General features: G+C 44.1%; 1 protein-coding gene across 5 annotated transcripts in view; it reads left to right on the forward strand.

Annotated features, from left to right (window-relative positions):
• KIAA1549L (KIAA1549 like) overlaps window positions 1–13,195 on the forward strand; it is a 265,523-nt gene that overhangs the window by 166,785 nt on the left and 85,543 nt on the right. For all 5 annotated transcript variants that reach the window (XM_037019715.2, XM_037019708.2, XM_073216380.1 and 2 more), the window contains 3 exons: window positions 37–96; window positions 5,918–6,069; window positions 11,032–11,203. In XM_037019715.2, coding sequence (XP_036875610.2) covers window positions 37–96; window positions 5,918–6,069; window positions 11,032–11,203 — 384 coding nt within the window. The remainder of the gene's footprint in view (window positions 1–36; window positions 97–5,917; window positions 6,070–11,031; window positions 11,204–13,195) is intronic.

Raw genomic sequence — 13,195 nt, forward strand, 5'->3', positions numbered from 1 at the left:
ACTTATGAAAGTAACTTGGTTTCTTGTTTGTTTTAGCACTGGAATATCCCAACCTTGATATATCAGAAACAACCAGAGACTATTGGGTAATTACAGGTAAACTCTTATTTTATCTTCCCTTTCACCCTGTCAGATTGGCTTGATTTTTAAAAACTGTGTGATAAAAAAATTTAAAAAATAAAAATAAAATAAACACAAAAAGTATATACCATTCAGTAATAGGATTGACTATTTTTTCTTTGGTCCTGTCTTATAAAGTCAGGAAGTGACTTCCACACAGGAGTGGGTACAGAAAACTAATAAAAGACATCCCACGGAGCATGAATATTAGATACCCGATTCAAAACAGCAATCTGTAAAGTCCCATCAAAACCTCCCCTTTGCAGAAAGTGGAACAATGTGAAGGTACAGCATTAACCTGTGACCGTCTAGGGCCTGTCCATGTGAGTGGTTGTTGACCTGTGTGAAGATGGCAGCCCTTCTGCACAGTCCTGCAAAACCCTGGTGACAGGAATGCCCAGCCTGCACTTCTGTCTCTCCCCTGGCATGAGTCCCACACCTGCTCTAATCCTAGGAGGAGCCCAGGCGTGTCCTGACAGGGAGGGCAGATGGAAGTAGAAAGGTGTCTTGCTGGCATTTTCTTTTTTTTTCCCTTGACATTTCCCAGCTGAGCTTTATGAAACAGCAAAAAAATGTTCTTGTTTGTGTTTTTCAAACCAGACAGTATCTCTGAAAATCAGAGAAGCAAGGATTGGGAGCAAAGAGAAAAGAAAATTGTTTGTAGGAGGAATGTGACCCAGCCCAGCCATAAAAGGGAGGGGCAGGAGAGGGAAGGTATTCATTTGCTGGGGCTACCACAGTGAAGTACCACAGACCTGGGGGCTTCACCAACAGGAATTTATGTTCTCACAATTCTAGAGGCTGGAAGCCCAGTATCAAGTTATCGGCAGTGGTGGTTTCTCCTGAGGCCTCTCTCCGGGGCATGTGGGTGGCCGTCTTTCCTTGTGTCCTCACAAGGTCTCCCCTCTGTGTGCGTCTGTGTCCTGATCTCCTCTTCTTGTAGGGACCCCAGTCAGATTGGATTAGGGCCCCCCTAGACCATCTCATTTTACCTTAGTCACCTTTTTAAGGCCCTATGTCCAAATACAATCACGTTTGAGGTCCTGGGGTTTAGAACTGTAACATATGGGTTTGGGAGGCACAGTTCAGCCCATGACAAGAAGGGAGGAAGACGCTGCAAGTCGATGTGTCTGGGCCTTTCTGAGACGTGCCTCTCACCTTCCCTATGTCCTTGCTCACATGCTGTCCCACACAAGCTACTTGGAATGCTAGCAAAGGAGTACTCAGCCTTGTTTGATAACACCTGCTCAAGATCACTCCTAAATTTCAGTAAATGGCATTTCTTTCTTCTGTGCGTAGCCATGATATGCAGGCATTATTTTACACCCTCTAAGAAAGCAACCTAAAGAAACGTGTTTTAAGAAGGAAAGGAGAAAGACCCACCAGAGTTTTTGCCCAAGAGTTTTAGCCAAGATAATGCTAACCCAGCAGCACATTTTTTTTTTGAGGGACATTATGTTTACTAGACTTCTCCCTTCACCAAGTCCCCCACACATACCCCATTAGTCACTGTCCATCAGTGTAGTGAGATGCTGTAAAATCACTACTTGTCTTCTCTGTGTTGCACAGCCCTCCCCGTGCCCCCCCCACATTATACATGCTAATTGTAAGGCCCCCTTTCTTCTTCCCCCCCTTCTCCCTCCTTTCCCACCCACCCTCCGCAGTCCCTTTTCCTTTGGTAACTGTTAGTCCCTCCTTGGGTTCTGTGATTCTGCTGCTGTTTTGTACCTTCAGTTTTTCCTTTGTTCTTATACTCCACAGATGAGTGAAATCATTTGGTACTTGTCTTTCTCCACCTGGCTTATTTCACTGAGCATAATAGCCTCTAGCTCCATCCATGTTGTTGCAAATGGTAGGATTTGTTTTCTTCTCATTGCTGAATAGTATTCCATTGTGTATATGTACCACATCTTCTTTATCCATTTGTCCACTGATGGACACTTAGGTTGCTTCCATTTCTTGGCTATTGTAAATAGTGCCCAGCCGCACATTTTTGAAGCCAGCAGGTTATATAACATTAACAAAATCATGCTCCCTCCACCAGAAATGCTGCTTTTAACATAATGTTTCCCCACTTCTGTTAACTTTCAGGTTTACATTAAATGGTAACACATCCACTCTTAAACGCAAGCCATCCTTGACAGCTCCCTGCTTCTCCTTTCCTTGTGGGCCTGTGTCTTGCTCTGCTTCTGTTTTAGTGACATTGCCTAAATAAAGCCCCTCACACATGGTCTCGTTGGCGGGATTCCTCTGCAGTGCAGGCCCCTGCCCACTTGCCCATGTCAGCCACATTGGCTATTGCACTTACCGCTGATGAGAAGCAGAGCAGAGGGTTGCCTCTGTCGCTGTGTTTGGGGCTAGGAGGGTCAGTCAGTGCCTGGGGGCCACAGCCACTCAGGGTGGCCTTCCTTTCCTCCCTCTGGCTCATGGCCACGTTCTAAACCCATGAGCAGCCACCGCTGGCCTTTCCCCCTCATTTACAGGAGGGGCTGGGAACTGAGAGATGAAGATAGCTTTGTTCATCCTGCTGAAGCCCACAGCCCCTGAGTAACTGCTCTGCCCTTTACTTCCAGGCATCCATCACAGGTGCTCTGGCTGTTGCTCATTGCTAACAGCCCAGAGGATTTGGAACAACTTGGTTTTCTGTAGTTTGTAGTATCAAAGCCTGACATGTTTTCATCTGTTTTCCCACTAAACTTTCATTAGATATGTTTTTGCTTACTATACACTTCTCCCCTCCCTGAGTGTGGTCCCTCTTCAGTGGAAGGTCAGTGGCTTAGGGTGACTCACGCAGTCCCTCTACAGAGAACCTGGGGCTGCCCTGCTGTCCGTGGATCCTGCAGTCTGGGTTGGGATAGAGGTGTACAGATTTCATGTTGCTGCCTGACAGAGGTGGGAGCCCATCTTAGGTTTATTCGTCTGTCCTTATTTCACCCACCAGAGCCAAATATCCTGACCAGCAATCTGGGATTTCTTTTGGCCTCAGCTGGCTTAGGTACTAACCTAGTGGGTCTTGAGCAAGTCCTGCATACCTGTGGATACCATGCTCTCACCTTTAGAATGACCAGATGTAAACTGAGCCTTCGGGTTCTTGTGGCTCTGAATGTTTGGAATTCAAGCACAAAACAATTTACCTGCATACAGGAAGTGAAGTCAGGCTAGCCTAGTTTGTTGGAATGTTAAGGTGCAGCACAACTGTAAATAAAGAAGGAAGAGAAGACCAGTAGTCTAACAGCCACTGGATGAAGCTCCTTTGAACACAGCTGAGGACTTGCCTGCCTCTTCTAAGCTGAGTCAGTGGCGGCTAAGGGTGCACGGCCAGGACCCTAACCAATGTGCTGGGGGGCTGCGGGCTCCCTGGGTACCCATGCCAGGCTCCCCTGCTGCTTTTTGGTCTCTGTGGGAAATGTGGACGCACACCCCTTTCCACTCCCTTCCAGGTGGAAAGAGAAGGCCAGGATCCTGAGGCCTGCTACGCTTCTCAGGGGAAAGGAAGGGAGCCCCAATCCTGGGCCACTGTTCTATATTTCCCCTGTTATGTCTTCCTCTGGTGAGGATGTGTCTAGAAAAGCAGGAGGCCCATTGGAACAACAATAACAGCTCCCACATGTGGGCATCCTCTCAAGTGCTTATAGCACTGTGCTCGAAACAGTTGTTAAATAAAGTGTCTGTTCTTCACAATACAACTGGGAGTAGATTATGAGCCCCATGTTTTCAGATGAGGAACAGGGGGCCCAGAGGAGCTAAGTGGCCTACCCAACCTTACTTGTAAGGGATGCAAACCTGGCCCCTGGCTCCCAGCCCCAGCTCTTCTCCAGCTACCTCCTAAGAAGGACCCATTCTCTTTGCAAACAGAGCAAGGAGGCATGTGGGAAGTGTCCACGTAACTGTGGGAGGTTCCCACGGCCTCCTGAACTTCCCCAGAGGGTTTTTTCCCCCAGTTTTTAAAACTGCTAAAATACACATAACATGCAGTTTACCATTTTAACTATTCTGCAGTGTACAATTCAGCAATATTAATTACATTCACAATGTTGTGCAACCATCACTGCTATGTCTGGAAATCTTTCATTACCTGGAGGCTTAGACTATCCCTTTCTTTGAAGTTTGCCCTTAAATCATTAATGGGGTCCCATGAAGTACCCATGATGGTTCCCCTTGACTATCCTCTGTCCCCTCTCTCACCCTGGTCCAGTGGCCAGTAGAGGCCAACTTAAAAGTAATCCTTCAGCCGCTGGTTCTGTAATTTTACTAGCGGGGCATCGCTGAGCCAGCAAGAACCCGGGCTCTCCTGTCTGAGACCAGGGACGTGGTGGGTAGGCCTGCCCTTCTCAACCTGACCGCTGTGTCAGGAGGGATTCCAGGGCCTGCCACAGTGGAAACAGCACAGGACTGTTTTATCTTTGTAGGAATTCTGCTGACCAACGAGCTGAGAGTTCCTCACAAGGGCCTATTTTTCTCTTGATCAGTTTAAACATCATTCTCTGTATCTCGCTGTCATCAGTCACTTGTTCTGGCCTTATATAAAATGCGGTCGTGACAACAACATGTGCTTTGCATCCAAGCTATTTCCATATCCCAGCAGATGGCCCTTGGCTGGACTGTGGTAGAACAAACTCTATTAAATGAAAAAACTTGTATTACATTCCCAGCCCACAAGAGAATTGTTCTTAGCATTTTTTATTTCAAGGATGACTGTTTGAAGGTAGTGTTTGTGTGTTTGGGGTGAAGTGTGCTTCCCAAGGGACTTGAAGGAAGGATTGGACTTTAGGGGGTGGACAGCAAAAGGCAGTTGCCCCATAGAAAGTGACTATAATAGTCCTAGGATGGCCCAGTGTTCATGAAAATCCTTCTTCATGTACCCACCATTGCCTGGAGTTCCACCAGTAATGCCTTATGAATTGATTCCGGAGACTCCTGGGTGTAGATGAAGAACAGCAGCGGAGGAGAACTGGGAAGAGAGGAGTTTCATTCACTTGCCACGCACTAGGCACTGTGCTAAGCTGCTTTATACATCTTGTTTCATTTCAACCTTACAGCCCATTAGGAATATATTTGCTGTGATGTAGACTTTGTTATTCCATTTTTACAGATGACTTAGACTCAGAGAGGGCCAGGGATCTACCTAAAGTCCCACAACTGGCAAGTGCGTGCACTGAGAGTGAGCCCACTCTTTCTGTTGGGCTGCTCTGCTCTCAAGTAAGACAGAGAGGACCCAGGCAGCTTTAGGGATGGGTCTCAAAGGACCCCACAGAGAAGGGAAGAATGAAGACACTCAACAGGGTAGTTCATTCAGGCTTAGGGGGCTGAGCTCAGATTCCTGAGCAAAGCTGCTGAGAAGGAAAAAATAAGTAAGGGTAGCCCTGAGTCAGGGCTTCTGAGTGAGAACCAGCAGAAAACCCAACTGGTCACACAGGCAGCTATGCTGTATTCTTATACACATGCCACCTTACATAACATTCGCATTTACTACAGCAGCATTAGATATGCCACAGCTTATAGAGGGGAGAGCCCACATTTTGAAATCACACAGGCATGGGTTTGAGCCCTGATGTTGCTGGTTACTAGCTGTGTGACCTTAGACAAGTCACTTACCCTTTCCATTATCTAACATGTAGATCGTGATTCCTGTTGTGATGGACTGTTGTAAGGGCAAAATGAGGTAAGGATGGCCAAGCCTCATGTGAGGTCAGGGCCGTGGCCCTTAGAGGCCGGTGCAGGGCTGGTGGTGGTCGTGGTTTCTGAGTCCGTGGAGAGTCTGTCCTCTGAGCAGCCTGTCTGCCTTCTGCATCCACAGTGCTGCAGGGCGTGGACAATTCGCTGGTGGGCCTGCACAACCAGAGCTTCGCCCGGGTCATGGAACAGCGTCTGGCCCAGCTGTTCATGATGTCTCAGCAACAAGGCCGGCGCTTTAAACGGGCCACCACCCTGGGAAGCTACACCGTGCAGGTGGGTGTGCACAAAGCTGCTGGGGTCATCTAGTAAGAGTGCTGGACTAGGAAAATCACACTGCGTGCAGTGGAGCACCTACACTGCAAACTGACTAAATCGTGTAATAACATGGTTCTTGGGTTTGGGGAGTTGGTGGTCCTAACCATCAAAATCATGAAAGAGAGTGAGTTAGTTACTCCTCTGACTGTCTAACCACTAGATTGTAAGGAAAGGAGGTCTTGGAACAAATTCTGCACATGTGCACATAGTCATTAAAGTTATTAGTAAGCAGGCACAGACTACTCTCCAACCTGTTCTGTAGGCTGGACAAAGTCCCAACTCTCAGGGCTTCAGGCCGCTGTCCTCACTACTGTGAACAGCAGACACATCCAATTTAATATTCTAGGTGCAGGATTCTGTTATCCTTATTTAGTCAGTTTCAAAAAACAGAGCCCTCCAAGTTTATAATGTACATACAACCATGTAAGGACTTAGACTAGGGAGCTGTAGAGACACTACTGGTCTGCTACCCGGATCTCCTTACCATTTCAGTGAATGCTAGTGGACTTCAACAGCCTCCTCTGAATCGTTATTGAAGGGCTGCTCTTGACATGCCAAAATCCACTTTATTGGCACCATGGCTGGCCCGGAGTACCTAGGAATTAACCAGTGGTGGGAGTATAAATACCACAGCTCTCTTGCTTCTTGGCTAGGATGATTCTAAAATGTATGCGTGAACTGGCTCAATAAGGCACCTCTTGTTAGCTCTCTTCTCACCCCTGTTCTCCCCCTCGTATCATTTTCTTACACCTCCACAATCAACCACAAGCACTCAACTTTTCTCAGAGATGGCTTCAGAAGGAACCCAGCAGAAATGATAGCCATCCCCAAGGTAGACGCTGTAAGCCTCTCTAGATTCTTTAACTCACTACGCAAGAGTGGGAGTGTCTACAGCATATTCTAGGCAATCCACACATCTTAATACCACCAACTCCACCAAATAAGAACCCATTTCTAACATTTGTCATGCTAATTAACAAAGCTATGTAGAGCAAGGTGTCAAATTCTGAAGCGCTCCTTGTAACTGCCTTATAGAGTATGGGCTGCCTAATGGAAGCTAGCCAACTGGCCAGAGGGTGTGCTTTCCCAACTGGTAATTGGCCACATCTAGAGTGCAACCTAACCCAAACATACATGCATGGTAGCACAGTTTATGAGGAACCATTTTAAAGGAAATTATAGACATTACCACAGTCTGTCTGCAGGTCATGTTCCCAGGCAATCTGGAAAGTACAAACAACCCATTTTCTGGAATGTGCTTCCCTGCCTGAGTCAACAACATGCCCTGAGGGAGACTCCAGGTCTCCAGTCACAGTTGGCCAAGTTGGCTGCTGTTTTGGTTCTAAAAGTCTTTGGTCAGTGACAACCAGATAAAGTGATGGTTAATTTCATCTGCCAGGTTTGTGGTTTGCCCTCTGCGGGGTCCATGTGAGCCTTACAATTCGCACTTCTCCAAATAAGAGAAGGAAGTCACTGGGACTCACACAGTGGGATTTGCCTCAACTGAAGTGGGAGAAAGAGCCACCCTATAATCCTAGTGTTATTTTTAAGCCTGAGAGTCCTAACACTTTCTCTGTGTCTAAAAGAGCCCAGTGAGATATTCTTCCCTTGTTCCTGCTGAGTGCCCAGTGCTCTCGGCCCCAGCAGCTGCCTGGAATGTCTTGAGTGAAGTGAGTAGGGGTTCATTTCTGCAAATCCCTAATTTACAGGGGCTGTAACTCATGACCCTTGGAGAAATCTTCATAAGAAAAGTTTGCTATTAAATTGAAACTGAGTGAAGTTATTAGATATGTGAATTCTCATTCACCTTCTACTTAGTTGTACTAACTCTCCCCACCTCCTCTCCCACAAGGGACAAGAATAACATGCCAAAGTTTCCCAAATAAAATTCACTCTTCATAGCTTACATCATCCTTCCACCCAGAATCCTTTCTTCTGGGCTCAGATAATTTTAAAAGATGAAACTCTGTCATGCATATGGAGATTTAGATGTCTAGAACTTACAGATAATTCTCTAGTGGATAAATTTGAAAATGTATGTCCAAAAAAGACATACATATGACCAGTGAACATTTTAAAATGTTTAACTCTATTTGTCATCACACTAATGTAAGTTTTAAGTACCACAAGATGCCAGTTTCACCTATAAAAGATTAGTAAAATGGTACTACCCAGTATTGATGTGGATGTAGTGAAATGGGCACTTTCAAACACAGTAAATGGGTGTGACCTTCTGGAGGGCAAGTGAGAATTTAGATAAAGACCTTTTAGATAGTCACAAACTTAACTCCTAGAAATTCATTTTGAGGAGATAGAGGTAAACACAAAGATTAAAGGGTAAGAGCAGTGGTTCTCAGTGTCCAGAAAATGGTCCTATAAGGTGCCCTGAAGCAACGGGGCTCTCTGGCCAAATCAGTTTGGGCAAGGCTGCATCCTGTAGCCTGCTCTTGAAGATTCCCAAGGCATATGGGCATACCAAAGACTTTAAAAGGGACTGCAGTAAAGAAATATCCTTAATATTGTTCAACATACTGGTTTCTAAGTTAAATGCCAGTAAGACCCTTGTTTTTAGTAATGTTTACATTTCCCTAAGATTTTATTATGAACTTTTTCAAACCCCAGGAAAATGGAAAAAACTGTATCATAAACATCCATCTACTCAGCACCTAGGTTCTGCAGTTAACAGTGTACCATGTTACCATATCATTTTCATAACATGGATCAGTTTAGACTGTTCTAGAACTTAGTAAAATGGAATCCTATGGTATACTCTCTTTTGTATAAACCTTTTTTTTTGAGTCAATGTAGTGTTCCTTAGATTCATCCATCTTGTGATATTCAGTAGTTTATTCCTTTTTATTGCTGAGTAATATTTCCTTTTTGAATATACTAGCTTGTTTATCTACTCTTTTGTTGATGGACATTTGGGCTTTTTCCAGTTTTTAGCTATTATAAACAAAATTGCTATGAACATTCTTCTCCTAGTCTTTCTATGGCGATATGCTTTCATTTCTCTTGGGTATGTAGGAATGAAACTGCTGGTTCATAGGGTTGGTGTATGTTAGTTCTATAAGATAGTGCCAGACTTTTTTCCAAAATATACCATTTTACACACCCACCGACAAAATGTGGAGTTCTAATTACTCCATATCCTCGTTAACACTTGGTATTGTCAGCCCTTCTGGTGGGCAATAGTGGTATCTCATGGTTTTAATTTGATTTCCTCTTTGAACATTTTTTTATATGCTTATTGGCTGTTCAGATATCTTCCTTTTGAAGTGTCTGACTGGATTTTTTTTTATAAAACCTGTTTTTTATAGCATTGTAGTAATGTCTAAGTGTAATTGTTATATATAACATTCATACAAATGAGTGTAAAAATATGTAGAATTTAAAAAACACTAATAAAAAGAACCCACAACCCAAAGGGTAAGAATATTGTTCTTACCTTACCCCAAAAGCCTTTTATGTTTCTTCTCTGATTCTACATACTCTCTTCCTTTCTCTCAGAGTTTAGTGTGTGTCTGAGTTTTGTATTAAATCATGCCTGTATTTTCTGTATAGATTTTAACCATCCATGTGCATATCGCTAAACAACACATCATTTGGTTTTGCCTGTTTTTGAATTTTCTGTGATTTATTTCCTTTGCTCAGTATCAGGCTTTTGTATTCACCCATGTTGATACAAACAGCCATTGTTCACTTACGCTACTTTATAATATTTCATCAGGTGACTATACTATAACTCATTCATCCATTCTACTGTTAGTGCCTTTGGAATATTGAGTTTTTTGCTATTATGAAAAATGCTGCTGTAAGTATTTTTATATATCTCTTACTGTTCTATGAAACTTGTAACTATAATATACATTTTAGAAAATGCTATGCTATACTATACTATCCTATGTCATAATGCTTATCAATTTTTAATTATAATAGTGAAAAGTTGATAATGTTAAAAAATGAAGGGTTAAAGTTTATGAGACATGCATATAGTTGGGTATTATGTAGATATTAAAATTTATTTTTTATGTATTATAATGATTATCAATTGTTAGGTATAACACTGAAAAGTGAGTAACAAATTAAATGTTTAACAATAAAAGATTTGCTAAATAAGTTTATGAGGTGTGTGCTGGAGTGCTATGTAGAAATTAATATTTATGTTTTTGTTATATATACCGCCCTTTAAGGATACAAGTTTAAAATGGCAATATATGATATTAGATATAGAGATGACAAAAATTTTGTAAAATAATAAATAAAAAGTTGGTGTAAAATAAAAAAAAGAACAGAAGCAGTACTCCAAAATGGTAATAGTAATTAGCTTGTGGTGGAAGGACTACAGATTGTTTTTATTTCATTTCTTTATGCTTCTATGAATTTTCAGATTTTCTGTAGTGAATATGTATAACTTTGACAGTAAGGAAAAGCAACCAAGGTTATTTTAGAAAAAGAACTTTGAGTCTCCAAGTGCTGCTTTTATCAGAGATCTTTTGAATTGCAGACATGTAAGTTCATTTTTTTCCTCTCTGGCAATTGCAGGAATATGAAATTAAAAATCTTGTTTGAGAATAACCTAACATGCCCTGAATTAATGTGAAGGCCTATTTTCAAATGAGGCCAGAGTTCTCTGGAGACTGTAAGACATCACCATTTAAGCATTTTCTTCTGCAGTCTCAAATGTCTTTCCAGATGTTCACATGTTCATTTTTCTCTTCCCTGCCTCCCCTTCCAGTGATAGCAGGGCTTTTTGAGGTGTTGGTGATAGGGAGGTACACGAAGGTAGATGTCTAAATGTTCGTAGGGGTCCCCTTAGCCATGAAAGTCTTGGGCAGTCAGGAGAGAGCTTACGAATAGCCAGGTGGTTGCAGGGTCGATGCCATATGCTCTAAACATGGCCTCTTCTTCTTCTGAAAGATGGTGAAGATGCAGCGGGTGCCGGGACCCAAGGACCCAGCGGAGCTGACTTACTACACCCTGTACAATGGGAAGCCTTTGCTTGGGACTGCAGCTGCCAAGATCCTGAGCACCATTGACTCTCAAAGAATGGCCTTGACCCTGCATCATGTTGTACTTCTGCAAGCTGACCGTAAGGAGCTAGTCTTTCCACTCATTATTTTTAATGCCATTAAGTATTTTCTGCAAATCAAAGTGATTCCCCAAACCCATGCTAATGGACCCAGAGCTAAACATATTTCCATTCTAGCAGGTTCTTAAATCAACCTGCTGTTTTGTGTTCTTTGAAGCAATAGGTTTTGAGTAAGGGAAATGTTTTGGATATTAGGATGATGATAATCATTTTCTTTGCCCCAAATCCTACCTACTCTTCTTCCTCAGTATAATCAAGTGAACAGCTAGAAAAATCACCATAGCTAAGGTACTTGTCTGCTGGGGAATTAAAATAATTTGATTTAGTAAGCATTTATAGAGTCCTACATGAGCTGTGCTCAGTACTGGAGGACATACGGAAGCAGACAGGCCTTGGTCCCTGCCTTTAAGGACCAGAGGAGTTAATGCAGATATAAGGAGTATAATGTAGGAAAGTGCAGTGGGGAGGCAGTGTGATACAGGGCTCAGCAGCAGGACCGTTTGCTCTGCAGGGCATCCAGAAGAATGAACAGAGGAAGGATATTAAAAATAATAGCTGCTTCTTTGAATACCCTTCCCCATGGCAGCAGCTGTGCTTGTTGCTCTACATAGATTCTCACCTTCTCTTCTTATTGGGGGAACTTTATTCAGCTCCAAATTGCGAGTGAGGAAACCTGGGTTCAGAAAAGTTAATTAACTTTCTCAACATCACAGAACTAGTACTTAGATTGCCAGGGTTTGAATCTGGATCTTCCTGACTTCAAACATGTGCTCTTAACAGTATTACATTCTAAGATATCATGCAGAGGGAGAGGAGGGGTGTATGTTCCAGAAAGAGGGAGCAACATGAGCAGAAGAAGAAAGGTGATAACTGCTGGGCGCGCTTGAAAAATAAGGAGTTCAGATTGCCTAGAGCTCAGAAACAGGAGGAGGAGTTGACGGAGTTGGAAAGGTGTATTGTTGAGAAGACCCAGGCCTCAGATGTCAGAGGAAGGAGACTGTACGTGCTGTCACTGGCTGTAGGGAGCTATTGAAGATTTCTGTGCAGGGGAGTAGTAATGTCACTGGAACTACCCATTGTTAAGGAGGTTAATCCATCCGCAGTGTCCAGGATGAGAGGAGGCTCTGTGGTGACCCAGGCACTGGGGACCCAAACCAGGTCTATAAAGAAACTGAGGGTAAGGGGGAGGTGATGCAGGTGAGAGATGGTGTGGTAGCAGTTTCTGTGGGGCAGCACGCTGCGCACCCAGGGCACCGTGGTCAGCTCCCTTGATTTCCTGGTTGGTGACCACACTTCCTATGAGTATGACTCCTGGCTCCTGCCTTTCCTGTCCTTCATCTGGAGTGAGTGTGGCTTCTGGGTAACAGCCCAGCCCCATGTTGTCATGCCATCGCTTCTGCTTGGCCAGCACGTCCTCACAGAGATGCTTTGCTGAGAATGATGGTCACGCTCTGTTATTTTGTCTTAGAAATGATGTTTTTAACCCAGATTCTCCTCCTTTGTGCCCCTCACCTGCCCTCCCGTGGGCCGTGTCCCCCTCTGTCAGGCCAGCTACTTGCTTCACGGGTTTTGCTGCGTCCTTGCATGTGGGTTTCCAGGGTTCCATCTGCAGCTCTTTCTCCTGCTCCCCAGGTGAAGCATAAATGACAGAGGATGGGGATCGGGGGAACCACTGCAGATGCCCAGAGCACAGGTGAAGGGGTGAGGGGCAGAGACCCAGAAAAGGGATGGATCCAGGATGTTTTTGGAGACAGAGCTGATGGGGCATGATAATGGATTCTGTGCATGGCAGGAGGAAGGAAGGGTCGGAGGAACTGCGGGTGACTCCTAGGTGCTTGAGCACTGCTTGTGGTGCTATTTGTTGAGATGCAGAAGGTTCAGGAGAGAAAGAGGCTCGTTGAGGGTGGAGTGAGAATGGGGGAGATGCACTGAGGGCTGGCTTTAGACAAGTTGGGCTCAAGATGTCTGTTAGACATTCACATAGAGCTCAGA

This window comes from Manis javanica, chromosome 11, assembly GCF_040802235.1.
Source record: "Manis javanica isolate MJ-LG chromosome 11, MJ_LKY, whole genome shotgun sequence".
In the NCBI taxonomy this organism is placed as follows: domain Eukaryota; kingdom Metazoa; phylum Chordata; class Mammalia; order Pholidota; family Manidae; genus Manis; species Manis javanica.